This window comes from Acartia tonsa, chromosome 12 (genome assembly GCF_053477335.1).
Source record: "Acartia tonsa isolate MP-2025a chromosome 12, ASM5347733v1, whole genome shotgun sequence".
Lineage (NCBI taxonomy): Eukaryota > Metazoa > Arthropoda > Copepoda > Calanoida > Acartiidae > Acartia > Acartia tonsa.
In genome coordinates, this window is record NC_137271.1 from 42,095,902 (window position 1) to 42,123,812 (window position 27,911).

Genomic DNA, 27,911 nt, shown 5'->3' on the forward strand with positions numbered 1-27,911 from the left:
AAAAATTGGTTTGTTCAAACCTCTTGGGGCAAAGCCCCTAGAGGCTAGGGGCGAAGCCGCTAGTGTTATATAAAGTCGTAAGTTTTTTTGTCTAAAGCTATACTGAGCTGATTGAGATCTCTATATTAGGAAAGCTTCCTTTGATGGTTTTAGGCTATTTAATTTGTCGATTTAAGTCTTGGGGTGGTTTTAGGCTACATTCTTGCTTTCCTTACCCTTCGAATACAGAGCAGCTAGATGCTAGGGGCACAGTCGTTAGTACAATTATAAAAATATATAAAGGGAAGAGTTTATCCCAAAACCTACTGAGGAGCTGTGCCCTTTGAGGGTATGAAGATAATATAGTACAAATTTTAAAGATACAGATTTTATTGTTTCTTTTCCCCTAGATATTTCTTTTGTTCTTTTTTCTTGAAAAGGAGTTGAGAAAATCACAAAAACATTAAAATCTAGGAATCTATCTAGCATCCAAAAAATAAAGTTAGAGTAATTATCCCAAATAGCAGACAAATGTAAAAAATAATGTATAGGATTGATGAACAAATGCCAAAAGGAATCTTCACTAAAAATTTCAGCTGTCTACATATCTTGAATAGGAGCCGAGAAAATCACGTTTCCCCCAATTTATTGATTACGGACATTAGGTATTATAGAGTAGCTTCGCTACTAATAATACATAGGTCAATAAAGATAGCTTTATAAATGTCTAAAGTGATCTAAAATGTTAGCAAATGATAATAACTTTGGTGTTCAGAGTATCGCATCCCAATATAAGTGGGTGATGCTCTGGATTCTCTAGAAGATCACTTAAAATCAAGGAGAATCCAGCCCTTACGAGGTAATGGTCCTATGACTACAGAATAAGGGTAAACGTATAGGTGTATAATCAAGACAACTACCTGGCCCATGTGGTGAGGACCCTTTTCGTCTGCTAGCAAATTGCTTTCTGTTATTTAGTAGCAACTTAACTATTTTTATATTTCCAACGCTATTGGCTGATATTCGAAGACCAAAATGAATTCAGACGGCACAGAGTCAGTAAAAATACATATAGCTTGTGCCTCCTCTATTCTTTTACTTTAATGACTACAGTGTTCTCATTTACGTGAATAATAGCAAGAACAGACAGACCAACCATATATGAAGAAAAGCATGTCTTTCAAAAATCATTGAAAATTTCAACATCAAATGTTTTATTATAAAAATTTATTTAGTGAATAAATTTGAGTTTAATCACACGATACAATATAAGAAACGCACTGAAATTAGGTAAAGGTATTTTAAAGTAAATAACAAATAAAGATAACACAAACATTTCTGTTAAATTTGTACATTGTACAATGATTTTAAAATGAGGGGGTAAATGAGTATTTATATATATGTATATTAGTGTATTATGATCTAAGTAGGCTGGGTTTCAATGGAAAAAGATACAACACTTTGAAGTTGTTGTATCACTTTCTTTGAAAAAACAAAAGGATTGTTTTTTCCCTAAATGATTATGAATTTAAGGTAAATATCAAGCCTGCATAATAATATTTATAAAGCAATTTATTAAAAAATTTGGTTCTTCGTAAAAGTAATACTGCATTACATTTAGATTTTCTTTTTATTAAATAACTTTAAAAAAGGAATATAAAACTTAAAATATAAATCTAAAAGAACGTGTCCTAACTCTTGTGATTTTTTTAAACCCATTCGTGACGAGCTCTAAAAGTTCAAAGTTTTGATACACTGGGGTTCAACAAAAAAAAGATTTTTTCAATAATTACTCAACAGAATTCAAAAAGTAAGGTGTCAAATTAAAGATATTACTATGTATTTTGTTCATAAAGGCAATTTTCTTTTTTTTGCTGCGTTTAAATACCTTAAAACCAACTTAATTAAAAAAAACTTAAATTACTTTAAAAAACCGATTGCATATCTAAATTCTATGGATCATTTTACATCTACTACTAACTAGAAGCAAGGACTGGCTATTTTTAAAAAATCACATAAAACCTAAACAAAGCAGGATATCATAAAGATTAAAATTTTTCCCATCTCAGGAATAACTCCACCCATTTTTTTAACAGATTTCAAAATCCAAATCTCCACCCATAAACAACCAAGGACAAAGATAAATCCACAACCTTTTCATAACCCCCCCACTCCTCCCACTTTTTTGTCTCCTCCCAGTTTTTTCTGTCTCCGCCTTCAACCAAACTCACCATCTAAAACTCCGCCTATTTCCTAACCATCAAAAAAAAATTCCTTTAATAAAAACTATGCCCCGCCCCATAACTCAAACAAGGCCAAGAATTATTCCCTACTCCTCCTTTTCAAAAAACTAATGTTTTAATCTTTTATTTCAAACTTTTTCAGTAGTCATCTGTATTCTATGGTGATACCTAAGATTCAAAATAATTTGTGACATTGTTCTATATAAATGTATGTTTAATATCTTTGATCATATTTGCTGTTATCTAATGTCTCATGCCTATATTTTTTTTAGACAAAATGAATTGAAAATGATTGCTAAAATCGAAATATATCTTCATGTCTTAGAATAGTGTAACTTTTTAAAAAATAGGTTGAAAAACATACTAACTTTAAAATACACATAAGTTAGGACACGTTCTTTAGGAATAAGAAAGCTTTCTTTGGAGTAAGATAATCTCAAAAATAATATCTTTTCTCTGGACGATCAAAGCTTATTTTAAATCTTTTAGAAAAAAAGGCGTTCTGAAAGTTTTATATAATTGAATATTTAATTAATATTGAATTTCAATTTTCTACCAGGTAGTTTTAAAAATATTAAGACTTGAAAATCTTTTTTTTTGAATATATGCAACATAAATGGCTTGTCCTGTTTTCACAAAAACAGCATGACGACTATTTTAGTGGTGCGTAATTGATTGTTATTTATTGTAATAAAAAATTATATATGTTAGATGGTATACTTGAAACTTTTGCTTCAAATCATTTTTCTAAAATGCACTTCATGCAACTATCCCTTTAAATTGGATGGATTTTAATATCGCCTGACATAAGTATAGAAACTTTTAAATAGAAATTGACTTAAGCTGATAAGTAATAATACTATACACAATAATTTTAAATAAATTAAATACAATGATATAAAGATGATATATAAAGTAAAAGTCATGCCTAATATTTTACATATATTATAACAGTGATATATAACAATTAGAAGGATTATATAAAAATCTCAAAAACATATCTAGAGACATTTAGCTATATTCGTGTTAAAGCTTGTTACAAAATTTTATTGAGTATCTATCTATCTATTTCTATTTATTTTTAGAAAACAATGCATAGATAATCAATATTAATTATCTAGGTTGTTTTAAATGTAAAGTAGGATATATAAGTTGGAAGGAATTTTAATGTTAGGGGGAGATTTGAAAACTGCATCAAATTTTAAGGATTTTTTTTTATAAAATTCGTTTTTTGTATAATTCTTTATCTAAAAGCGGAAATACAATTTAAGGTAATTAGTTTTGACATCTGTGATTGGTGGATTGAAAACTATCTGCGCTCTGATTGGAGAAGCTTAAGTGTCGTACATCATTCACCCAATTAGAGCGCAGGTAGTTTCTAATTCACCTATCCTATTGGTCAAAATGATATAACTTAAATTGTATTTCCGCTTTTAGATAAAGAATTATACAAAAAAAGGAATTTAAAAAAAAATCCTTAAAATTTGATGCAGATTTCAAATCTCCCTCTAACATTAAAATTCCTTCCAACTTATATATCCTAATGTATAGGTATAAAGGCCCGGATTTTTCTCCACCTTTCTAGCTTTGGTTTTCACACATTACGTTAATATTGGAGTGGTACTTGGGTGCTTTGATTAAGCAGAGATATTGCATCTGAAGAAAACTTGATTCCCCTTCTAACTTTCTGAGGTGGATTCTTAAAAAAATTAGGGTCATTGCTCACTGGAGATGCAAAATAGTTTTTGTAAAAAAATTTCCAAAATCACATTCAAAAACTACAAAAAATAAACAAAATCTTTTGTTAATATCCCTTTTATGATTTTATTTAATTTTTTGCGATATTCACAAAAATAATTTTGCCTTACTAGCGAGCAGCGACCCTAATTTTTAAAAATGAATACAACTCTGTTTTCCTCTGAACTGTATTGCACGAAAAAACAAAGAACAAAATTACCTCTATATTTTATACTAATTTAAATGGTAGAATTTTGGAGGATATTTGTTATCTTCAAGTGCCATATCTCTGTAAAAAGTATTTGATATATTTGCATGGGTATAATCTAATTAATTTATTCTAATTTGAGCATTGATTTCACTTCTGTGACAGTTTTCTTGTCCACTTTGCTTTCAACCTGTAAAATAAATAATGAGTGTTTGACATTCCAAATATTTCTAGTGATTCCATAATAAATTAAGTTTAGTTATAGTAAATATGAATTTTATGTAAAACAAATGACAAATCCAATAATATAATAGTAAGTAAACATTGCACCTAAAATGAGCATAGAATCTTTCAAAAGGGTTTTATTTTCACCTCCTATATTTAATAATTTCAACTGTATTGTGAATTGTAACATTTATATTTTTTAGATTATAATTAAAATCCTCAAAGAGAATTATTTTGAACTATTATTAAGATTAGATAGGTAAAAGCTATGGACCTCTATCTACATTGCAGGGTTTCGGATCCGGATCCGCAATGATCCGCATATTTTCGAGTCCAAGGATCCGGATCCGGATCCGCAAAAAAATGCGGATCCGGATCCTTGGACTCAAAAAAATGCGGAAAAAATATACCTAAATTTATATACAATCTCAGACATTCTCTTGATGAGAGCCAATCTTTAAGGTTTAGGGTCAGACTTGAAAATTGAAAGTATTTTTTACTTCGAATTAAAGAATAAATATTTTTTGAAAAGTTTGGTGATTTAATTTTTATTGTCAAGGATCCGGATCCGGATCCGCATTGACCAAATTTTGAGGATCCGGATCCGCAAAAAATCAATGCGGATCCGAAACCCTGCTACATTGTTTGTGAAAGTATAAACCCGTCTAGCAGCAATATTTTTCAAAATAAAATTACCTTATTGAGAAAGGAATGTGCATCCATGGAATGAGCTAAGCTAGTGACCTCCTCATGGCCATTGTGAAGAATATTTCCTAAGCTAATCACCAGTTTCTCCTCAGATTCAACCTAAAATATTTTTAAACAATTACATTCAGCGATGCGGAGCCTCCTGTGAAAACCACGGCTCCGGCTCCGGCCTAAAATTAAGAAAATCTCAACATATTTTTTTGCCAAGTCTATCTATGACATTTGAAGGTTTTAAAAGTTCAATGTTTGATAAAAACTCTTTTTTAGCTAACCCGGATCCAGAGCCGTTTTTTAACGAAAATAACCAGCTCCAGCAAAATATGGCGGCTCCCGTCTGGCTCCACAACGCTAATTATATTGTTAAGCTTTTATTGTCTAAGAAGCTATGTGTGTACTGTGTACTGCGGTTTCCCTCAAATTGCCAAATCCAGAACAGAAACCCCCAGAATTAAATTAAAATTAAAGAGGGATGGGGCAAGTTTTTCGTGTGTTCATGTTTTACCGTAGGCTAGTTTAGGTACAGGGTAGCCCTTACAGAGTTAGGCTCCCATGCAGGGTTTAGGCATGGGACCACCCCCCCCCCCAATTTTTATTTATTTCAAAATGAGGTGGGGAGGTGGGAGTTTCTGTGCTCGCTAGAAACTTTGAGGGAAAGAACCAACCGGCATTGCATTTATATCATAACTAAAAGTATAAAGGCCTGATAAATATAATTACGGACATACACTACTTATTAAGAGTAGCTGCGCTATTTATGATGAACTTACGTGTTGAACTGAGGAATGCAGGTTAGAAAGAATTGTACTGACCAACATCACGTTTATATCCAAACTTTCACCATTCTAAATTAGAAGAAAATATATGAAATAAAGGCCGTAGTCCTCCAGGACTGAAACCTGGAAACTGGGTCATAAATCTTTAGAAAAATAGAAAATAAGTGATACTAGCCAAGGATCTAAACTTCTAAAGGGATAAGACAATGGCCGATAAATTGATGTAAATCCCAAATGATGATAAACAAATTTTTCCCTTCTTTAGATTAAAATAGTGGTTGAAAAGTTTCAACACTCAACATAATGAACCAACCAATCAAAATTCGCTAAAGTCAACAAAATTGTTCAGCCAACGATTGAGAAAGCGTTTTTGTAAAACTTTGGGAACAAGTGCAATAAACAGCCCATTGTCCCCTCTCTCTCTCTAGATACTAGCACTTTCCCCCTCACCTCTAGGGGCTCTGTGTCTGATTGGATAGGGAAGGGGGTTGAAAAAAGCTGAAATAACCAAGTGCATTAGATCCAACAACAAAATATCCTAAAACCACCCTGGTACCTATGTAAAGCTTTCCCAAAGTGGAGAAATAAAAAAGACCTTTAGTAAGTAAAATCTTATGCTTCTGACGAAAAAAACCTTACAACTATAGATTTATGATGGGATTATCATCAAGCGTTGGATAGGGCTATATGACACATGAACAAAGAATGTTACTTTTTATACAATGAAGATCGATAGATAACTATTTTTGAAAGATATTATATTGATCACCTTAGGATAAGTAATAGCTTGGTTTATGTCATGGAAGTATACATAGTTCGTTAGGGAGGATGGGGACAATTTTACACTTTAACTGGTACCCAAACTTTTATCACAAGTTCTCTGATTGGTTAGCTAAAAATTTTGGACTTTATGTATGTATATTGAAATTTTAAAATATTAGTTTCTAAACAATTCAACTAATACTATTAATCTACAGGAGGGGCCGGGGGGGGGGGGGTGGTGGTTTTGTTAATCAATATTGTGGATGTACATAAATTTATCGTCTATTGTCCTATCCTGTAAGATCTCTAGTATAGTAGAAAGAATAATTACCTTATGATTAGGAAGGGCTAGGTTATGAACAAGTGAAGTGAGATGAACTTCTAGCTTTTTATGGCTTGAAGGAAGCAATGAACTTGTTTTATCCATCACTTCGTCGACTTTGGTCAATCTAAAAAAAAGAATAGAACTCTATAAAAGTAGGTTTGGTTATGGTTGAAATACAGAAGTATCTTCTTATGTATCTAAATGTTTACTTTTACATTGGAGATGTATTCTCTAAAATACCCAAAAGGGAAATATTCTTTAAATATCAAAATATTTCATATGAAAATATTGGCAAACAAAGGAGACTATGCACGAACAAGAGCAAGTGATTCTAAGCACCTATTCTAGATATTATTGTGTGAATATACTAAGGTTATGTTTGATATAGTTATAAAACTAAAAATGATTAAGTTTCATCATGGTTTACTACGAATAAAACGTTGAAATGTTAAGCATTATTTGATGAAATATCATCAAATGTTTTGTTGAGTTCAAAGGTTCGAATAAAAAACACGCCAAAACATAATCAAATACTGTAAATTACGAAAATACACTAGTAAAACTGTTTACAATATTACAAGTTACCATTCCTTTGTCTAAATTAACATTTATCATTGGAAAAGTTTACTTTTGTGTCACAACAGTTTGAACTCAACAAAACATTTGATGATACATAGCCAAAATATGGCTAACATTTTGAAGTTTTTTTTTCATATATAACCATGGTGAAACTTGTTTTTGAAAATTGATATAACGATATTAAACATAACCCTAGTATATTCACCTAAAAAATGTTTAAAATCACTGATGGAAGGTGCTTAGAATCACTTAGAATCACTTGCTCTCGCTTTCCCCTTTAGGTCACAATAGTTTTGCTTCAAGTGTAAAAACAAAAAACAGCTAAAATAATTACTTTGAGTGTCCATGCCTTGCAACCAGATTTGCAAGGGCGGCAGCAGCCAACTGAGAATTTGTATCGCCTAAAGTATAAAATGGAATCATAAAACATTTTTAAAAATTCTAGCAAACAATATTATGAAAGATACCCTATCTTTTTTTAGTAACTTAGTCATATGGGATTTACTAAATTAAATATGCTTTTTAACATTTGGGCTAGTTCAGCGAGATCTCGAAAACGATTTGGTTTATAGCTTTGTAATGGTTTTATTACAGGCCAAGATCTAGAAGGTAAAAAAAACAATATAATTACTTATTTTTCACTTGATCTTTTCTTCAATTTTTAAGAAAGAAAATTCTTAGTTGGATTAGAGATGTCCCTATTAATCGATATATCATCATTTGGATGTTGGACCAGATTTTCATATACTCTAATAAAGTAAAGCTCGCAGCTGGCTAAAGTAACGATACCTACCATCCATTTACCAAATCCCCTCCCACCCCCCTACTGTATGAACGAACTGACCAATGAATGAAGTCCTTATTAGCAAGCTAAATTGATGACAAATTTTCCCCTGCCAATTCTATATATCCTATATCAATTTCCCTATTCGTGAAGGAATAGCAACAGATCTGTAGTATAGTTGTATATGCAGACAACTACCTCCCTTCCTTTTTCAAAGACCTCTTTCATCTGCTTCTAAATTATTTTCTGCTACTTGGCTGTGTTAATATAAGCGACACCATTGGTTGATTTTCAATGACCCAATAGAAAGGTTGCACAAGGCGGTTGCGATGGGGAGATACAGTTATTTAACCCTTTCTCCCTTTAGTGTTTTACACTACCTAATAGAATAGCCACAAATGTTTGTCCTAATTAAAAAAAGATTATCACTATACCTGTGCCTATATTAGCAACTAAGTGTACAACAATTCTTTCTATAATATCACCATCTGTGTCTCCAAGATGTAAACATTTGTGTCTAAATAGATAGATAGATAAATATATGGAAAATGGATAAATAGATAGATAGATAGATATATAGAAGGATAAAGGACTAGTTAAACAACAATTCTTTCTATAATTTCACCATCTGTGTCCCCAAGATGTAAACATTTGTGTCTGAATAGATAGATAGATAGATAAATGGAAAATGGATAAATAGATAGATAGATTGAAAGAAAGATGAAGAACTAGTTGAACAACAATTCTTTCTATAATTTCACCATCTGTGTCCCCAAGATGTAAACATTTGTGTCTAAATAGATAGATAAATGGATAAATAGATAGAGAGATGGATATATAGATAGACAGATGGATAGAAAGATTAACAACTAGTTGAATAACAATTCTTTCTATAATATCACCATCTGTATCCCCAAGATGTAAACATTTGTGTCTAAATAGATAGATAGAAAGATATATGGAATAAGGATAGAAGGATAGATGGATAGACAATCGATGTTAAAATATTTACCTCAAAAGATCAAGGGCTGGAAACCTATTCTCCTCCTTCCACCTGAGCATCTTCTCTACAACCTGGAAACTTTCTTCAGACAGACGGACTAGACCTACAATATTAAAACTACGTTTTAGGTTTAATTAGAGTTTTCATACTTTTTTGTTTCTTCCTCTCATAAATCAACATATTACGTCAATTTATCACAGCACACCATTTTTGTGCATGTGTTAATGAGTTATACTGCCAATAGACAAAGTCGGTAAAGCTTTATTTTGGGATGGGAAAGGCACCTGGGGGGGGGGGGGTGGAAAAGGGGGTTTCAAAGTTTTTTTTTGGTGGGGTTGGGGGGGTTGTTACCTAATGTATTCTCAAAAAAATTAGGGGTTGCATAGCATACCCCAAAATTTGTTTGGGGTGTAAAAAACTCTTCCTCTCCCCCCTTTAACGAAAAAAGAGACATTCTTCCTACTATTACGACTGTCACTGAGTATAAGACCTTCTTGCGGACGAACCTTCAGATACAGCCTAATTATAGAGTAGCTGTGGCACTTACAAGTTGGCCATCCATCGATAAAATTTCAACGCTAGTGAAATAATCTTATCACCTTTTGCAATACCGGAAAACATTTTAATTTCAGTTTCATTTAGCGCATTTTCTTGTTCCTGTTTGTTGAGCTCCTCGACCTTCTTCATCATACCCTCAATGTTCAGAGGATTAGAGAAGAGGATGGGGCTGGTCACTGGGAAAACCTAAAAAAATTAAAGAATCAAGGAAAGAAAACGAAGTAGTGGGTTTCGTCGTATTTCCACTGTAGCTTTTGATAGATTATTTTAGGTTAGGTCAGGTTAGTTAAATGTTAATGATTGCCTCTTATGGTTAGAGCCCACCGCAGCGGCTATAGAAATATGAGAATAGCAAATTTAAAAATACAAATAAACACGCTACTTCGTTTTCTTTTCATGATCCATATAGAATTATCTAACAATAGATGGACCACCAGACACAATTACCCATCCAACTTAAAAATGAATTTCGAACAGGCAAACATATTTGTTTATGTTTAGTCACTTATGATTCATTTTAATAATACAAGTTTGGACGATATAAATTTCCTAAAGCTAGCATTATCCTAAGCAATTATTATAGCTGACTCATGTAATTATGAAATAAAAAATAATGACCCTTTCTAACCAATAATATGGCAGGTTTGTTCTTACACTTTGTTCTTATTAGTAAAATTTACTGATTAGATATTAAATCTAATATATTTATTCTTTAAAATTCTTTTAAAAAGTCAATTTATGAGATATAACAAAACATTGTTGTATTAACAACAATACTTGAAAATTGGCCTAGCCAAGTAAAAAAATATCATAATACAATTAGGATTTTCTATATATTCACCTTAACGTCTGTAGTTCTTGTAGTTGTCTGACCGTTAGTTAGATTGTTCACAGTTTCTTGGTAGGAATCACTCAATTCTGGAACTCCTATATAGGAAATATTGATTATTAGAATAGTGTTAATAAGTTAGTCAGATTGTTCACAGTTTCTTGGTAGGAATCACTCAATTCTGGAACTCCTATATGGGAAATGTTGATTATTAGAATAGTGTTAATAAGTTATTCAGATTGTTCACAGTTTCTTGATAGGTATCACTCAATTCTGGAACTCCTATATATATAGGAAATATTGATCATTAGAATAGTGTTAATAAGTTATTCAGATTGTTCACAGTTTCTTGATAGGAATCACTCAACTCTGGAACTCCTTTGTATATAGGAAATATTGATTATTAGAATAGTGTTAATAAGTTAGTCAGATTGTTCACAGTTTCTTGATAGGAATCACTTGATTCTGGAACTCCTATATGGGAAATGTTGATTATTAGAATAGTGTTAATAAGTTATTCAGATTGTTCACAGTTTCTTGATAGGAATCACTTGATTCTGGAACTCCTTTGTATATAGGAAATATTGATTATTAGAATAGTGTTAATAAGTTAGTCAGAATGTTCACAGTTTCTTGATAGGAATCACTTGATTCTGGAACTCCTATATGGGAAATGTTGATTATTAGAATAGTGTTAATAAGTTATTCAGATTGTTCACAGTTTCTTGATAGGAATCACTTGATTCTGGAACTCCTTTGTATATAGGAAATGTTGATTATTAGAATAGTGTTAATAAGTTAGTCAGATTGTTCACAGTTTCTTGATAGGAATCACTCAATTCTGGAACTCCTATATAGGAAATATTGATTATTAGAATAGTGTTAATAAGTTAGTTAGATTGTTCACAGTTTCTTGATAGGAATCACTCAATTCTGGAACTCCTTTGTATATAGGAAATATTGATTATTAGAATAGTGTTAATAAGTTAGTCAGATTGTTCACAGTTTCTTGGTAGGAATCACTCAATTCTGGAACTCCTATATAGGAAATATTGATTATTAGAATAGTGTTAATAAGTTAGTCAGATTGTTCACAGTTTCTTGGTAGGAATCACTCAATTCTGGAACTCCTATTTGGGAAATGTTGATTATTAGAATAGTGTTAATAAGTTATTCAGATTGTTCTCAGTTTCTTGATAGGAATCACTCAATTCTGGAACTCCTATATATATAGGAAATATTGATTATTAGAATAGTGTTAATAAGTTATTCAGATTGTTCACAGTTTCTTGATAGGAATCACTCAACTCTGGAACTCCTTTGTATATAGGAAATATTGATTATTAGAATAGTGTTAATAAGTTATTCAGATTGTTCACAGTTTCTTGGTAGGAATCACTCAATTCTGGAACTCCTATATAGGAAATATTGATTATTAGAATAGTGTTAATAAGTTAGTCAGATTGTTCACAGTTTCTTGGTAGGAATCACTCAATTCTGGAACTCCTATATATATAGGAAATATTGATTATTAGAATAGTGTTAATAAGTTATTCAGATTGTTCACAGTTTCTTGGTAGGAATCACTCAATTCTGGAACTCCTATATAGGAAATATTGATTATTAGAATAGTGTTAATAAGTTAGTCAGATTGTTCACAGTTTCTTGGTAGGAATCACTCAATTCTGGAACTCCTATATAGGAAATATTGATTATTAGAATAGTGTTAATAAGTTAGTCAGATTGTTCACAGTTTCTTGGTAGGAATCACTCAATTCTGGAACTCCTATATATATAGGAAATATTGATTATTAGAATAGTGTTAATAAGTTAGTCAGATTGTTCACAGTTTCTTGATAGGAATCACTTGATTCTGGAACTCCTATATGGGAAATGTTGATTATTAGAATAGTGTTAATAAGTTATTCAGATTGTTCACATTTTCTTGATAGGAATCACTTGATTCTGGAACTCCTTTGTATATAGGAAATGTTGATTATTAGAATAGTGTTAATAAGTTAGTCAGATTGTTCACAGTTTCTTGGTAGGAATCACTTGATTCTGGAACTCCTATATAGGAAATATTGATTATTAGAATAGTGTTAATAAGTTAGTTAGATTGTTCACAGTTTCTTGATAGGAATCACTCAATTCTGGAACTCCTATATAGGAAATATTGATTATTTTTATAGTGTTAATAAGTTAGTTAGATTGTTTACCGTTTCTTGGTAGGAATCACTCAATTCTGGAACTCCTATATAGGAAATATTGATTATTAGAATAGTGTCATTGTCAATTAGTTCGATTTGTCACAGTTTCTTGGTAGAAATCACTTCATTCTGGAACTCCTATATAGGAAACTTTAGAATTATAAGAAACGTACATGATAAAAATTAGATATGATTATCTTTTATTCTTTAAAAAATTAGGGTCGCTGCATCGCTGTCTCCAAATCCTCCAAAATTAAATGAAAAAATCTACAAAAATCAAATAAAGTCTTTTGTTAATTACCCTTCTATGATTTTATTTTTTTTGTAGATTTTTTCATTTGATTTTGGAAAATTAAAAAAAACTAGGTAATTTTTTTGAGGCAGCGATACAGAGACCCCATTTAAAAAAAAGAATCCACATATAATATTTTAACAGTATAATCCAATCAAATTAATAGAACGCATCATGCAACTTAAATATGTAAGAATTGGCTCACCTAATCTTTCAACAGCATCACCCATAGTGAAAGGTATAGATTGACCGGAAGGAGTCATTTGTTCAATCATAGGAGCAATCATCTGACCCATGGGAGTAGCCAGGAACTCGTTTGGAAGATCTAAAAAATGATCTAGTAAGTTTTTATAAAGTCTCTAGGTATTTTTACTTCCTACTTAAGCAATTTTTTCTTAATTTTTAGCTATTACAAATTTCATCTTCATTACCTAGCAGCTACGCCCCTAGAGGCATCTAGGGGCACTTAAGTGGCGAGAGGGGATGTGGAGGGAAGTCGACTATCCACAATGAATTTCAATTGAATCACTTTACCCCCCCCCCTCATCACACTCCATAAATCCTATTATAAAAAGTAGTGAGCTTTTTTTGTCTGTAATGAAAGATCTCACTAACCGCTAAACCAATATGTTTCTCCTTAGCAGTGAAGCTTCTTATGGGTCCAGGGAAGGTTTTTAACTATTTGGAAGAAGGTACCTCCACCTCTCAATGTATACTAACCAACCCCCAAAAATTTTTAAAATCTTTGATAAATCCTAAGTGTCCCTAGAGTCTTCTAGGGGCGTAGCCGCTAGTAGCTGTATAAAGACATATTGCTGTAAAACTTATTTGTTTTGCTTTTTGTCTAATTTTTTGCTCCGCTAGGTTCAAATAAATATTTTCATTGTTATATTAATTTTTATTCCATCCGTCAATTCTCAAAAGAGTAATACAAAATTATGTATTCAGAACAAAATATTTCACAGTTGCATGTAAATCTAGCTATTTCATTTATTGTTGCAATCGTCTTATCAAGAATTTTCTATGTCATAAATAGATCTGTTTTGTCATACATTACTCAGTTTTATTTGTAATCGCACTAGAGAAGGAAAAAATGAGTGGACGCAGTCGATCTAAAAACAGAAAATCTTCGAAAAGTCGTTCTAGAAGCAGAAGTGCAAATCGCAGAGTTCAAGCCTTTAGTGATCATTTCTCGGGAAACCCGAATAAGCCAATCAATCATGTTTTTCTTTATGACGAGAAGCCAAGGGCGATATCAGTTAGAAAAGCTAACAGCGGAAGTGCCAGCCGCATCCCTGGTAGAGATGCTAATTGGGAAAAGTAAGACTTTTACATAGCGCTGCTACTCTATAAATGTTGTATCTGAATGAAATTTTCACATTTGCTATTTGATAAGAATTGTTGAATTTGTGAAAATCCAATACTCTACCGTTTACTCTGTCTGTCCGTCCATAAGAACTGTATGTAAATGTTTTAATTATATGGGGAATTGTAATAATCTAGGATGCTATCAAAGATACAAGATTGATTTGAAGGAAAGTACCAAATAATGTAATTTTCTTAATTGCTTTACAAGATTTATTGAGGATTCTATTAATGAGTATCAATAATATGACTGCAAATTATAAAATGAAACTATTTTTGTAAGCTTTCCCTTTAAGTGGCTATCGAGGGCAGAAACATAAGAATGAGGCGGGGGGGGGGGGGGGTTCCTTTTTGTTTAACAGTTTCGGGGGACCTAACACTGCGGGGATAGCATGTGCCCAATATTACATAACCTGACCTGAAGTAAAACACAAACACACAAAAAAAATTCCCTTATCCTTATTTTTAAAATAAGAGGGGAGGGTAGGGTTTTCAATGTTCGACAATGCACTTCGAGGAAAACCGCTTTATGTTCTAGATATAAAATAACGGAGGAAGTCAAGTACACTGAGCAGAAAACCGGACAGCCTGACAAAACCGGAAAAGGGCAGTTTCTGATTGTGACAATGCCGGCCAACAGGACTGGCAAGGATCACTTGATACACTTGGCAGAACTAGTGAACAGAAATCCTGATGGAACTTATAATACACGCTGTGTCGGTATGTATTTCTTGTATTCCCCGGCAAGTTCGAACCCATTAATCCCTTTTTTCCTTACACCAGAATTCCCCAGAGAATGAGTGTGTTATGCGGCATTCCTAACTATCTCCGCGCGTGGCTTGTAAACAAACAAAAGAGACGCGCACTTTTCCTTTGATGATTCCCATGTGAGGAGCTACGTGAATGAAAATAATGTATTGCTTGAATATACATGCGCTCTGATACGTGGAAGATCTCAAATAAGCCTTCCTGCTTAGTTTGACATCATATGTGGTAAGAATTTATCTTTTAATTCTTGAAAATAAGCGTAGAATGGTACAATTTTATGAAGAAATTTAAATCATTAATTTTTCAACAAATAGACCATTTAACTGCTAAGTTTTGATATACGAATATTTACTTTTATATTATTGATTATTTTATTCCAAATTTATCAATTTCTGATGCGATTTAATATGATTCGTGCCAATTTTAAGTTTTTTAGAAAATTTATATTTTTTATTAAATTAAAATCACGCAACCTCGATGTTACAAAATAATAACAATTAATTTTATGTAATTAATTCTTATATTTTTGTTTTAGACTTACTGTTTTCATGGTAATAAATACACATTCGTAAACTTCACTATGTTGGTCATTCGGAGGGCTTCGAGATAAGATTTCGAGAACGGCAAGACAGAACAGATGCAGCTAAGAAGAATCTGTGAAGTTTTGTGAATGTGTTGGTTGTGATACCTTACCACACATTATTATAGTCATAATCAGTACAGTTAACTTTAGTGACAATCATGGGTCCTAAAAAGAATAAAGGTGAACAATTGGGAAAGCGGCTGCGCCCAGCCGTTGAGGCCCTAACCAGTGAGCTAAGTAGAGTGATGAAGTTGGTCAGTGATACTTCAGAGCTTGATGTTAGACATCTCACTAAGGAGTCAATCCTTGTCCATGACAAGTTCGAGACATTTGACAGCATCATGGTCGGTTTTAGCAAGCTTGGTTTGAGAATCCAAGAGCTTGATGAATTTAGTGACATTTATTCTGATATAGTTACTGTGCAAAAAGACTATAGTGCTTTGAAGGATGCTCTTGATGCTATAGAAGAGCTTAGTGACATTCAAAGTGTTGTTGATTTAATTGGTGATAATTTGCCTAAACATCAGGCTGAACTATATGATCGATGCTTGAAGATTGTGAAAGTTATTAAAGGGTCGTATTTTCCCTTACCCGATCCAATTATAAACACTTTGTCTGCTTTGATGAAACAATTGGCTGAGGTTAAGCTTGAACCTATGAAGCCACCCACGACGACGGCGGGTGCCTCGACAGCACCGCCATTTGTGTCACCGTTTGGCACATCACAGTTCGCCACCGGTTCTATGTTCACACCAGGATATATGAATCGTGTTGACGAACGTCTTCTCCCCTCTTTCGACGGCCAGGAAGCATCCTACGTAAGTTTCAAGGACAATTTTAAAAAGCTTACTGTAGGACAGGACCCGTCGTATTTGCAGTTATTGTTGAGCAGTGAGAAGGTCTGTAAAAATAAAGAGCTGAGACTCCAATTAACTCAGATTCAATCGCATGAATCTCAGTGGGCTTACCTTGACTCGCGTTTCAAGTCTAAGACACGTCAAATGCTCTGCCTTTTCAACCAATGGGAGAAAAAGTCTAAGCCGTCGGACTCCAACCAGATTGTGACTGTGTTAGCAGAGTTCGGTGGTGCAGTTAGCCAGCTGGAGCAGCTGACTAAAGATGATGAAGATGATGAGGTTACCACCAGCCAGTGGTTGACCGTGATTCTTCTGGAGATGTTATCCAAGAAGTTACCTCGAGACTTTCAAGACAAGCTTAATTTGGCATTGGGCTCAATGGACGTTCCAAATGTGCCAAAGTTGATGCAGATTATCGAGGAGCAGAGGGGCGCTATTTTAATGCAGTGCTCGACTGATATGGACACCCCCTCTAAGAAGAAGGGTAATCCTGCGGCAGCGGCTACAGCCGTAGGTAAACCTGGGTCTCCAGCAAAGACCAAGAAGAAACAGCCTTGCCCGTCGGAAGGTTGCAGTTCTGAACACTTGTTGTTTAAGTGTTCTAAGTTCAGGGATCTGTCTGTTCCTGAACGTAAAAACTTTATCAAGAAAATCGGCGCCTGTTTGCTTTGCTTGCAAAAGGGACACAGGGTTGCTGATTGCCCTAAGGCCGATAGACTCGGCAGCTGTACCATAGACAGCTGCAGTCAGCCTCATAATTCGTTATTACACGAATCTGTTGCTGGTGGAAAAGTCGCGGCAGTTTATGAATCACAGTTGTTCAGCAAGAACAATTATATGCTGATGTTGCAGCAGCTACCAGCTGTGGCGGCTGACAATCGCCAAGTCACCGTCAATGCAATGTGGGATAGTGGAGCAAATCTCACATTGATTTCTAGAAGTATCGCCAAGAAGTTAGAGTTGCCATCAACTGGTCGCACAGCTACTATTTCTTTGGCAGATGGAAAGAGCCAAGCATGTCCTACGGTTAAAATCTGCTTGGTTGACCGCAACCGGAATTGCCATATTCTGGAGGCGGCGGTAGTGCCCAGCATTGGTACTGAAGAAGGGTTACGTTCTATTGATCCTGCAGCCGCCGCAGAAATTTTTGATATGAAACCTGATAATTTCTCTATGGTTGACGGTAAGATAGACGTTCTTATCGGTCATCTGACACCAGCTATGTTCCCGTGTGCAGATAAAATGGTTGGTGATTCTAGACTGTACAGAAGCTTATTTGGTACAGGTTATCTAGTTGTGTCTGCGGACGGCAGGACTGTTGCTAATCCTGTCGCTTGTAAAGCTACTAAGCTAGAGGTCAGCAAGATGGAGTTCCTTTCCACCGAGAGTTTGGGGATACAGCCGCCATCAATGTGCAGCGGCTGTAAGAACTGCCGCCATTGCGCTGCCATTGCCGCCGGGCAGTCCGCCTTGGACGTCCGCAAGCGGCAGCTGATTGAAGAAGGTTTGACACTGGATCTTGAGAGCCGTATCTGGACGGCTTCATATCCTTATAAGACGCCGCCAAGTGTGTTGTTTGATAACTCAGAGCAGGCGTACAAGATTTGCCTGCGTGACCGGCAAAGAATGGTCAAAAAGGGCGAATACGATACTTTCTGCCAAGTGTTCAATGAAGCTGTTTCTCGTGGCGTGTATACAAAAGCGTTGCCAGAAGACCTGTCTTATACTGGGCCTGTGTATTATTCGAGCCTGGTATGTGCATATAAAGAAAGTATCTCCACGCCGTTGAGGATATGCGCCAACAGTAGCCTCTGTTGCAAGGGGTTGAGTCTCAACAGTATTATGATGGACGGGCCAGTTCCATTATATTCCCTGATGCATAATCTTATTCGGTTCAGAAGCTACAAGTGTGCACTTGTGGCTGATATCCAGAAGTTTTATAACAGTTTGTTAGCTACCTATGAAGATTCTCAGCTGAAACGTGTATTTTTTGCTGATACAGTTGATGGAGAGCCGGAGGTTTATCTCACCGGAACCGTTAATTTTGGTGAAGCCCTCGCCGGCGATATGGCCGTGACCGCCCTCAGACTCACTGGTCGTATTTTTGGTGGAAGATCCCTGCAGGATGTTCATGATGTTTATGGATCTGAGAAGATTAGAGGTTCTGATGTTGTAGCCCATCAAGATGTGTGGAGAGATGTTCAGCAGCCACTCAGATCTGAATTTGTGTTGTATCAAGATCCTCCTTCTGTGAAATTGGAGACTTGTACTTACGTGGATGACTGTTTAAGCGGTCATAACAGTAAACCTGAAGCTGTCCAGCTGGTCCGAGAGCTGGAGCAGATGATTGAACCTGGAAATTTCAGATTTAAATCTGTTATTTATTCTGGAGATGATGTTGACAGTGTGAAAGTTTTGGGCATTGTTTGGGTCCCAAAACAGGATATATTGTTCTTGCCTGTCAGAGCCAACCACGGCGCGAAGATAAAAGGTAGAAAGTTACTAGAAGACCTGGACTTGGAGGATCTCTGGAGAAGTCTACCTGAAGCGATAACTAAACGAGAAGTCTGGAGAATCGTACAACAGCTATATGACCCGTTGGGTCTAGCAGCACCATTGCTGCTTAAATCCAAGCTATGTCTACGCTCAGTTTGCATACATGGATGTGACTGGGATGATTCCATACCTGGAGAGTTGAGGTCAGAGTTCGTGAGCAGCCTCCAGGACAGAGCGGCACTTGGAAATGTGTCGTTCAGACGTTCGATGGTTCCTGATAAGCCATTGGGGCTTCCAATGGTAATTGGTTTCTGTGATGCATCAAGCTCAGCCTATGCAGCCATCACCTACCTGAGATGGCCAGTTGCTGGAGGATTTGATGTAGTTTTGTGTTGCGCCAAGTCACGTGTCGCACCAGTTAAGATAGAGTCTATACCAAGGTTAGAAATGCTATCTTGCCTAATCTTGGCAAGGCTTGTGGATACAATTGTCAGAGCCCTACCATTCAGTATATCTGGCAAAGTATTTTTTAGTGATAGCAGCTGTGCCCTGGCGCAGTTATCCAGTGACAGTGTTATGCTAAATGTTTTCAACAGTCATCGTGTTTCTGAAATACAACAGTTGACGAGCCCTGAAGATTGGAGATGGGTTCCAACCCAACACAACATTGCGGATTTAGCTACGCGAGGTTTGTGTACAATTGAGGATGTACAACCTGGATCTACATACCAGGAAGGTCCAAGCTGGTTGCGCCTGGAACAGGACCAGTGGCCCGTTAAAACGGCGGGTGAGGTTAACGCATCTATTCCTGAGAGTGAGCTTAATCCAAAGATGGCGAAGCTCAAGGTAATGTTCACACAAATGGTGGACAATGATTTCTGGAGGTCGCTGGCAAGGAGGACCTACAGGCAGGCAAGAAGGACTGTATCCGCAGTCCTTAAGGCTGCCAACCGTTTCAAGTTGTTACTTGTTAAGAAACGTGGTGTTGCAACAAATGAGGATGGTGGTAGCAACAATGATAGTTCTAGGTATTATGAGAACTATACTTTCACAAACACTTACTTGGATTCTGTTTGTGACCTGTTTTTGACATCCTTCAACCAAGAGAAGGAGATGACCATGGACGCCGAGGGGAAGTTCGATTCTCTTCAACCGTATCATCACAAAGTCCAGGTTTGTTGGCCCATAGTGGGTCATGATGGATGTTTTCCTCTTCGGTCATTTACAATACTCAAAATGGCCGCCAGAGGTGATGAAGCTCTTGAGGCCGCAGCTGGAGGCCCAAGGAAAGTTATGAAGGACAGCCCAGGTGTTGTCTTGCTTAGCCACCACAACAGGCTGGCAAAGCTCATCCTTCAACAGTCTCACGATGAGCTGGGTCATGGAGGCCATCGTAAGACATTGGCGCAAAGCCGAAGATATGCTTGGATCACACATGGCCGCATGGAGGCTATGAAAGTGGTCAAGAATTGTGCTGCATGTTCCATTGAGTATGCCAAGCGTTCGAGTCCCGCAATGGCTAATATCCTGCCAGACCGTGTGGAGCCGTCAGTGCCCTTCCAAGAGGTTCATATGGACCTTGCGGGGCCCATAGAAGTTGTGAAACCTGGCGTTGGCACCAGGAATACCAAGACAAAGAACAAAGTCTGGTTGTTGATAGTAGCTTGTAGATTTACACAGGCTGTGTTTATTGATGTTTTGACAGATTATTCAACTGAAGCCGTGCTGGTCGGCTTGAGAAAACTTCAGGCGTTCTACAACATGCCAAGAAGAGTTACTACTGATCGTGGTACCAATATGGCTGGTACCAAACGCATTCTAGATGAACTTTTGAAGGATACAAGGATGCATTTTGAATGGCATCTTGTGCCCACAGCTGCACATTCATTCGTTGGCACTGTGGAGAGACAGGTTGGGCTGGTCAAGCGGGTGTTGAACAAAAAGTTGGCCGGAGCTACCGTAACCTTCAATGATTTATTGGTGTTGTGTGCTGAGACAGCTAGAGTGCTGAATTCAAAACCATTGACGTATGCCACTGCAGGAGAAGACGTCAATACTTGGAGAATAATTTCACCTGCTGATTTGCTTGGAGGCAGGACAAATGATGCAATCTGTACATTTGAAACCGGTTGCAAAGAACCCATTACCAGGAGGTTGGAGAACTTGGAGGAGTTGACCAGGCAATTCCATCAGGTGTACAAGGAGCAGCTCATGCCCGAGCTGTTGAAGTCCATCAAGTGGCGCCGCAACAAGGTGCTGCTCGAGCCAGGAGATGTGGTGCTTGTTGATGACAGCACAAGTTTGATGAAGAAGTTTAGACTGGGACGAGTTCAAGAAGTGCGCCCAGGTGGAAGGACCGTGGTTGCCAAATACAAATTATCAGACGACGCAGCCGCCACAGATAACGAGACTTCCGCAAGACGTCTTCTGAAGATTGATCTACCCAAAGTTTAGTATAAGTATCGTTCTTGTTTAACTTTGATTTTTTATTTTTTTCGGTAGATTTATCAGATTTTTTTCGAAAGACAAAAAACGCAATTTTTGATACAATTTCGTTTAAACTTTCAAATCGATGCAAGATTTTTTTCATTTGAAATGCAAACTTAAGTTTTTATACGTTTCCGCAAGTTCTTTCAATGATTTAAGTCTTTCCGAGACCTGGGATTTTTTTCGAGGAAAATTTCCTAGGTACCTACGCAGATATAAACATTTTTATCCTTGTTGGATTGAAATTTGATATGATAAGAAATTAACAAAATGAGATTTTTACATCATTTAAATATTTCTTTAAGATTTATTACAATCACATAAATAATTTAATATTACATGCATATTAAAATTATTACTATTTACCTTTGAACTGATGTACCTAAAGAAAATGCAGATTTTTTTCGCGATGAATTAAGTAGATTCTTTGATTTTCGTAGAATTTAGCTTAATAAGACCGCTTTACGACGTACCTAAGCTCTGTTTCCTCGGCCAGGCCCGACGCAAAACGGCAAAACTAAAGCATAAAATATTTTATTTTTAATTTTGAATTGCTTTGATTGATGAATTTAAGAGTTTCTTTGAATTACTTCATGATTCTTTTTATTTTTGATTTGAATTAAACATCACTAATTATGTTTGTTTCAGTTGATGCAGCCCTGCGCCAGAAATCCTGTTGGAAATTATGCAGTATCAAAAGATGTGATGGAAAGTCATAACGTCCGACAGGATAGCTGGAACAAGGCATTTATTAATATTTGATGGATATTGTTAGTTTGTATCTTGAGGGATTCATTCTAACTGAGGCCCAAATTGCCTTTAATTATGACTGTATGAATATGTATACATTGCTTTCTTCTTAAAACAGAGAGAAATTGAAGATTCAGCATTTTAGAAAAGTTCTTTTCTTACATTGAGCTTTTGTTTTATTTTAGTAAATTTAATTTGCATATTCAATTGCAATTTTAATTTTACGCAATTTTGATTCACGAAGATTTAAAATTATGATATTTTAATTTTCCAAAGTTTGATGATTTTTTACAGTCATATTTTATTTAGATTTAAGTATCTATTTTATTAAAACATGTTTAGATTTAAGGATCTTACTTATCTTATCTGAAAAATGTTTAGATGTAAGCACAATTATTTTCTGTCGGAGAAAAATTCTAAATATTGAGAAGTCTTTATGTAATTTTACTTTTCTTTTCTAGCAAAAAGATTTAGTAGAAGAAATGTTATTATTTAATCTTTCTTTCTTTTGATGAAAAAAGTTTGAGTTGATTATTTAATTATCGATGCGATTTTTAGTATAAAAATCATTTACCTATTTTTTTTATGTAGGTACCTAATTGAAGTTTAGGTACTAATGATTATTAATTCATGTATTCGCAATTATATGGTCTGTAATTCTAATTTTATTTGAGATTATGAGGCCATGATATAATGAGATGTGTGAGTGGTAAATGTGCAATTCATGAATGTTGAATGCTTTTCCCATTCCTTATTCCTGTCCTTATGTGGTAGCTGAGGCGGTTTGAGTTGTTGTGGTATTCGTAAGTTTCCATAACCAATTTTAGGCCTTATGGCCATGATATTTTAAACTCTTGTAATTTATGCGTTATGAGATTGTGATTTCGTGGACACTGTCTGCACGCGTATTGCAAAGATGAGGTATTGTGTTCGATTCCCAGTGAATAGACGGGTGTGTGTCGGTATGTATTTCTTGTATTCCCCGGCAAGTTCGAACCCATTAATCCCTTTTTTCCTTACACCAGAATTCCCCAGAGAATGAGTGTGTTATGCGGCATTCCTAACTATCTCCGCGCGTGGCTTGTAAACAAACAAAAGAGACGCGCACTTTTCCTTTGATGATTCCCATGTAAGGAGCTACGTGAATGAAAATAATGTATTGCTTGAATATACATGCGCTCTGATACGTGGAAGATCTCAAATAAGCCTTCCTGCTTAGTTTGACATCATATGTGGTAAGAATTTATCTTTTAATTCTTGAAAATAAGCGTAGAATGGTACAATTTTATGAAGAAATTTAAATCATTAATTTTTCAACAAATAGACCATTTAACTGCTAAGTTTTGATATACGAATATTTACTTTTATATTATTGATTATTTTATTCCAAATTTATCAATTTCTGATGCGATTTAATATGATTCGTGCCAATTTTAAGTTTTTTAGAAAATTTATATTTTTTATTAAATTAAAATCACGCAACCTCGATGTTACAAAATAATAACAATTAATTTTATGTAATTAATTCTTATATTTTTGTTTTAGACTTACTGTTTTCATGGTAATAAATACACATTCGTAAACTTCACTATGTTGGTCATTCGGAGGGCTTCGAGATAAGATTTCGAGAACGGCTAGGCATTGCGTTCCGAAACACACGCATAGGTGATCTAGAGGAATGTGAGTCCTCTGACTGGGATGACTTGACTCAACCATCAGATATGTCCTAACATTTAATGTTAAAATATGAATAATATGTAAGAAATGAGAATAATGCACCATTAACTATTTATTTACAAAACATATTTATGCGGATAAAAATATATCTTTTATCTATTCATTATGATCATGTTTTTTTTCTTTCTAAATATACTATGAATTCGCGTTTATCATATTACATAATGTAACAGAATGTCTGTTTGTCTGTGTGTATGTTTGTACCGAAAGATCTCGCTGACTGCTGAATCGATCGGTTTCTCTTTAACTGGGTAGCTTTTCATAGGTCCCGGGAAGGTTTATAAATATTTGGGGAGGGTAGTAGTAGTAGTTGTAGATTTATTTTCCAATATAATAAAAAAAAGACAATAAAATAATGTACGATAAAATAATAAAATAATTTCATATTTGTGTTGCTTCTGTATTTACATTGGCAGCTAAGATGTCGCGTGAGCGGTGTTGTCTCTAGCTGTTGAAAAAAAACTTCTTTGGTTACTGAAGCAAGAAGATGTACATATGTACATTTATATCAGGTCCCGTTTTCCCGTGTGCAACTTTGTAATTCCCCCCTTTTTTATACACTTGAATTGTGTATTGAAAAATAAAGTTATGTACTGAAAACCTTTCTGAAAAAGAAATAAATATAAAAACAAATTAAAAATTTAAAAAAAAAATCTTTTACATTTTTATAGGTTTAGATGACAAACAGGGCATAGTAGTCTTGAACATTCAATATTAATAGATTCAATAAGATGTGCTTTAAGTTTATTTTTAAATTGAATTTTACTGGCCAAATTTTTGATAATATGGCAATCAAAATCATTCCAAATTATAGGAAAATTACAGTATGGCAATCTTTTTAGAAGCCCAGTTCTAAATCTAGGAATTCTATAATCAAAATTGTTTCTTAATTGATAATTATTATTGAATTCTGCATTAGTTTCCCAAGTGTTTGAAAAGGATCTAGGTAAATTATTCATTTTATAATTATGCATAAATTGCAATTGAAAATATTTAACAAGCAAATCAAATGGTAAAATATTTAGCATTTTAAACATTGGCGCAGTATGAGCATTATACTTAGAGTTCATGATACATCTAATGGCCATTTTTTGCTTTGTTATAAGGTACCACCAACCTCCCAAGAGAAATCGCCCCTGGAAAAAAAATACCCCACCCCCCAAAAAAAATACGAAATTGGGTTATCAAATTCAACTCTCCCCTCTTCAAGTACCCCTAGTATGTACATATTTTAGTAGTTTCTATATAAATTCTTTGTACTTATATCATACATATCACTTTAACTAGATGGCATCTTAGGTTCTTATGACATTTATCTAGTAATTATTTTCGTCCCAAAAACATCTATATTGCAAAAGCAGGACTAAAATCGTTGCTAGAGGCCTCTAGGGGCGTTACCACTAGTAGTATTTTAATATCAAAGATCAGATCCAACACAAAACAGATAAAAAAAACGTGTTACAGCCAAATGAATTAACCAAAAATTACACTTCACCTAGAATGTGCTGAGGAATGCCTTGACCAGTTAGAAACTGTGCAGTTTCATGAGAGAAATTGTTGCAATTGTGCTTGAATAGATTGTACTTTTCGCCTTTAAACCTAACAACAAATAAATTTAAAAAAATAAAAAAAAATCATTTTCATCAACTAATAATAATTTATTCAGAAAATGAATTTTACTGATATTAAAAGGTTTAGTAAAGATATCAAAATACCAGTGACTTAGGGATAGAACAATGTACGAAAAATAATCTTCCCAGAAAATTTCATGAGTGTAATATTGCTTTTAGATGCTAGTCAAATCATTAAAAATCAATTAAATCATCAATATCCCCTCTCTCTAGGTATTAAAATATGAAGAAAAAAAACTATAAGTATCTGGGTATACATATCTTAAAAATAAAATCAGAGTGAAAGATACGAATCTACCACAAAAAATGCATAATTTACGTGTTGAACAGGGCTTACCTTGATTGAGATTGTGTTCTAAGATAGTCCATGAAAACTTCGGGAGGAATTTCAGTTTCCCCCAAATCTTTGACATCCAAAGGATTCCCTTAAAAAAAGACCCACATAAAAAAATCTATTTTATCTTTGTCTTTTGCCATTAGTCTAAGTTAAAAAGATATAATATAACAAGGAAGACAACAGCCATAAAAGCGAAGTTTAATAATTCAGTCAGACAAGCGAACATTCATAAATTTAAAGTAACAACTCATTTCATAATCAAAATAATTTAAAGCTTAAATAATAATCCATAAAAGCCTATTCCTTATTTGAATCAATGAATATGGTCATTCTAATATTTCAAGGCTTTATTACAGAGATTCTACCTTTATAACATTATACCTGATGGTACTAGTAATCAATACTCCCAAAATCAAGTGAACAGAATGATAACATTATATAAAATTTTATGTTTAAAAATGTAAAAAAATCATCATTTTCTTTCTAAATTGTACCCAACTACTACAAGAATCACCATGCCAAGATTAAAACCAAGGCCCTAATCATAAAACAGCTTCTTTTAATAGTGTGAAGATTTGATTATAATTATGTACCTAAGAGAGTGCCAGCAGGAGGACAGGATTCTATTCCTGCGGAACCAAAAAAATACTCTTTGCCGTAAACTACAATCCCAGTGTGCCAGATACCATCGATAGGTTTACCTAAATAAAACAAAAAACAATTTACTTCCAAGGAAATATTTTCTTTAAAGTCGCTGTCTGCCCCAACATCTTAAAAGGTAGCTAATGTCGCTAAAGGAGTAGGTACCTACTGCTGCAATATCTTACAATTGGCCTAAAAGTACAAGAAAAGGAAAAATTTAAAAATTATCCGTTCAAAAATAACCAATATCCTAACATGCAATACACTAAATACTTTCTCGCAGTATTACAAAGCTTGTTGTTTTTATGGTGTAATTTACGTAATATGATTGGCACAATAACACTAAACCCTTATGATAAATGTATAATCTAATAAGCAATTTCTTTGCTGGATAAATTAAAATACTAGCTTACCTATCAAAGCTTGACCAAGAGATTTAGCGGCTCCTTGGGATAGATCATATATGTAAACTTGAACCTTATGGCCCATTTTAATTGCAGATGTTTATAATGTCTGAAACTAAAATATCTAACATTTTATATATCTACTTTATTAGATGTTGTTTAACGGTCGAGTTTAGTTAATAATCAAATTTAATAGGTATATTAAAAAGAATTCTCTTACTATGTAGTCATACTAGCGGATGTCCTCCTAGCCTCCAAGGAGTTCTATAATCGAAAGAGGGGGCCAGAAAAATAGCCTAAAACCATAAAATTAATAGATTCAAAATAAAACGGCTTTAAACCATCCCTAGACTCAAGTACGTTCATCTTTACTAGCATAGAAATCTCCATCGGTTCAGTGCTAAACAAGGATGACAACATCCATAAGTAGCGAAGCACAAAAAATCGTAGATGGGAATACGTACAGGTTACTGTTACGGTAGATTTAAAAGGTTTTTACTAAAATCAAGAATAGATTTATTGGATAAAATAAATATGAAACCTTGTTTTATTTTGTATGATGACGATGGTCAAAGTAAATTATATTAAAGATGCTCATAACAATGGGAAAAATTATTTTGATACTGATATCCCATAAAA

General features: G+C 34.4%; 3 protein-coding genes across 4 annotated transcripts in view; 2 read left to right on the top strand and 1 right to left on the bottom strand.

Moving 5' to 3' along the window:
• The window catches only part of LOC145334698 (monoglyceride lipase-like), a 166,571-nt gene that overhangs the window by 39,990 nt on the left and 98,670 nt on the right, over positions 1-27,911 (top strand). The window lies entirely within an intron of this gene.
• On the bottom strand, positions 1,192-27,417 carry LOC145334805 (phospholipase A-2-activating protein-like). Of its 2 annotated transcripts, XR_013885003.1 has the most exons (15): positions 27,282-27,417; positions 26,820-26,927; positions 26,227-26,314; positions 25,754-25,857; positions 13,421-13,540; positions 10,726-10,811; positions 9,926-10,070; positions 9,336-9,429; positions 8,758-8,840; positions 7,874-7,940; positions 6,967-7,084; positions 5,868-5,942; positions 5,089-5,199; positions 1,995-4,357; positions 1,192-1,710 (listed from the first exon to the last, which is right to left on the bottom strand). XR_013885003.1 is itself a non-coding variant. In XM_080180411.1 (14 exons), exons 1-14 carry the CDS (start codon positions 27,355-27,357, stop codon positions 4,295-4,297), a joined length of 1,338 nt encoding a protein of 445 aa, XP_080036537.1. In that variant the 5' UTR covers positions 27,358-27,417; the 3' UTR covers positions 1,192-4,294. The 2 variants fall into 2 exon arrangements, 1 of the variants encoding a protein (XP_080036537.1); XM_080180411.1 differs by having other exon boundaries at positions 1,192-4,357.
• On the top strand, positions 14,183-24,364 carry LOC145333703 (uncharacterized). The gene is made up of 3 exons (XM_080178914.1): positions 14,183-14,535; positions 15,119-15,287; positions 24,177-24,364. The coding sequence occupies exons 1-3, from the start codon at positions 14,309-14,311 to the stop codon at positions 24,249-24,251; spliced, it is 471 nt and encodes a 156-aa protein (XP_080035040.1). The 5' UTR covers positions 14,183-14,308; the 3' UTR covers positions 24,252-24,364.

What these genes read in the sequence shown, in the direction of transcription:
- LOC145333703 (XM_080178914.1), top strand. Translation starts at nt 14,309, where the DNA reads ATGAGTGGACGCAGTCGATCTAAAAACAGAAAATCTTCGAAAAGTCGT. An exon ending in AGAGATGCTAATTGGGAAAA is followed by an intron (nt 14,536 to 15,118) that starts GTAAGACTTTTA and finishes TTTATGTTCTAG; the next exon opens with ATATAAAATAACGGAGGAAG. An exon ending in ATCCTGATGGAACTTATAAT is followed by an intron (nt 15,288 to 24,176) that starts ACACGCTGTGTC and finishes GCGTTCCGAAAC; the next exon opens with ACACGCATAGGTGATCTAGA.
- LOC145334805 (XM_080180411.1), bottom strand. Translation starts at nt 27,357, where the DNA reads ATGGGCCATAAGGTTCAAGTTTACATATATGATCTATCCCAAGGAGCC. An exon ending in TAGCCCTTCCTAATCATAAG is followed by an intron (nt 5,943 to 6,966) that starts GTAATTATTCTT and finishes CTTCTAATTTAG; the next exon opens with AATGGTGAAAGTTTGGATAT. An exon ending in CACATTCCTTTCTCAATAAG is followed by an intron (nt 4,358 to 5,088) that starts GTAATTTTATTT and finishes TTTATTTTACAG; the next exon opens with GTTGAAAGCAAAGTGGACAA.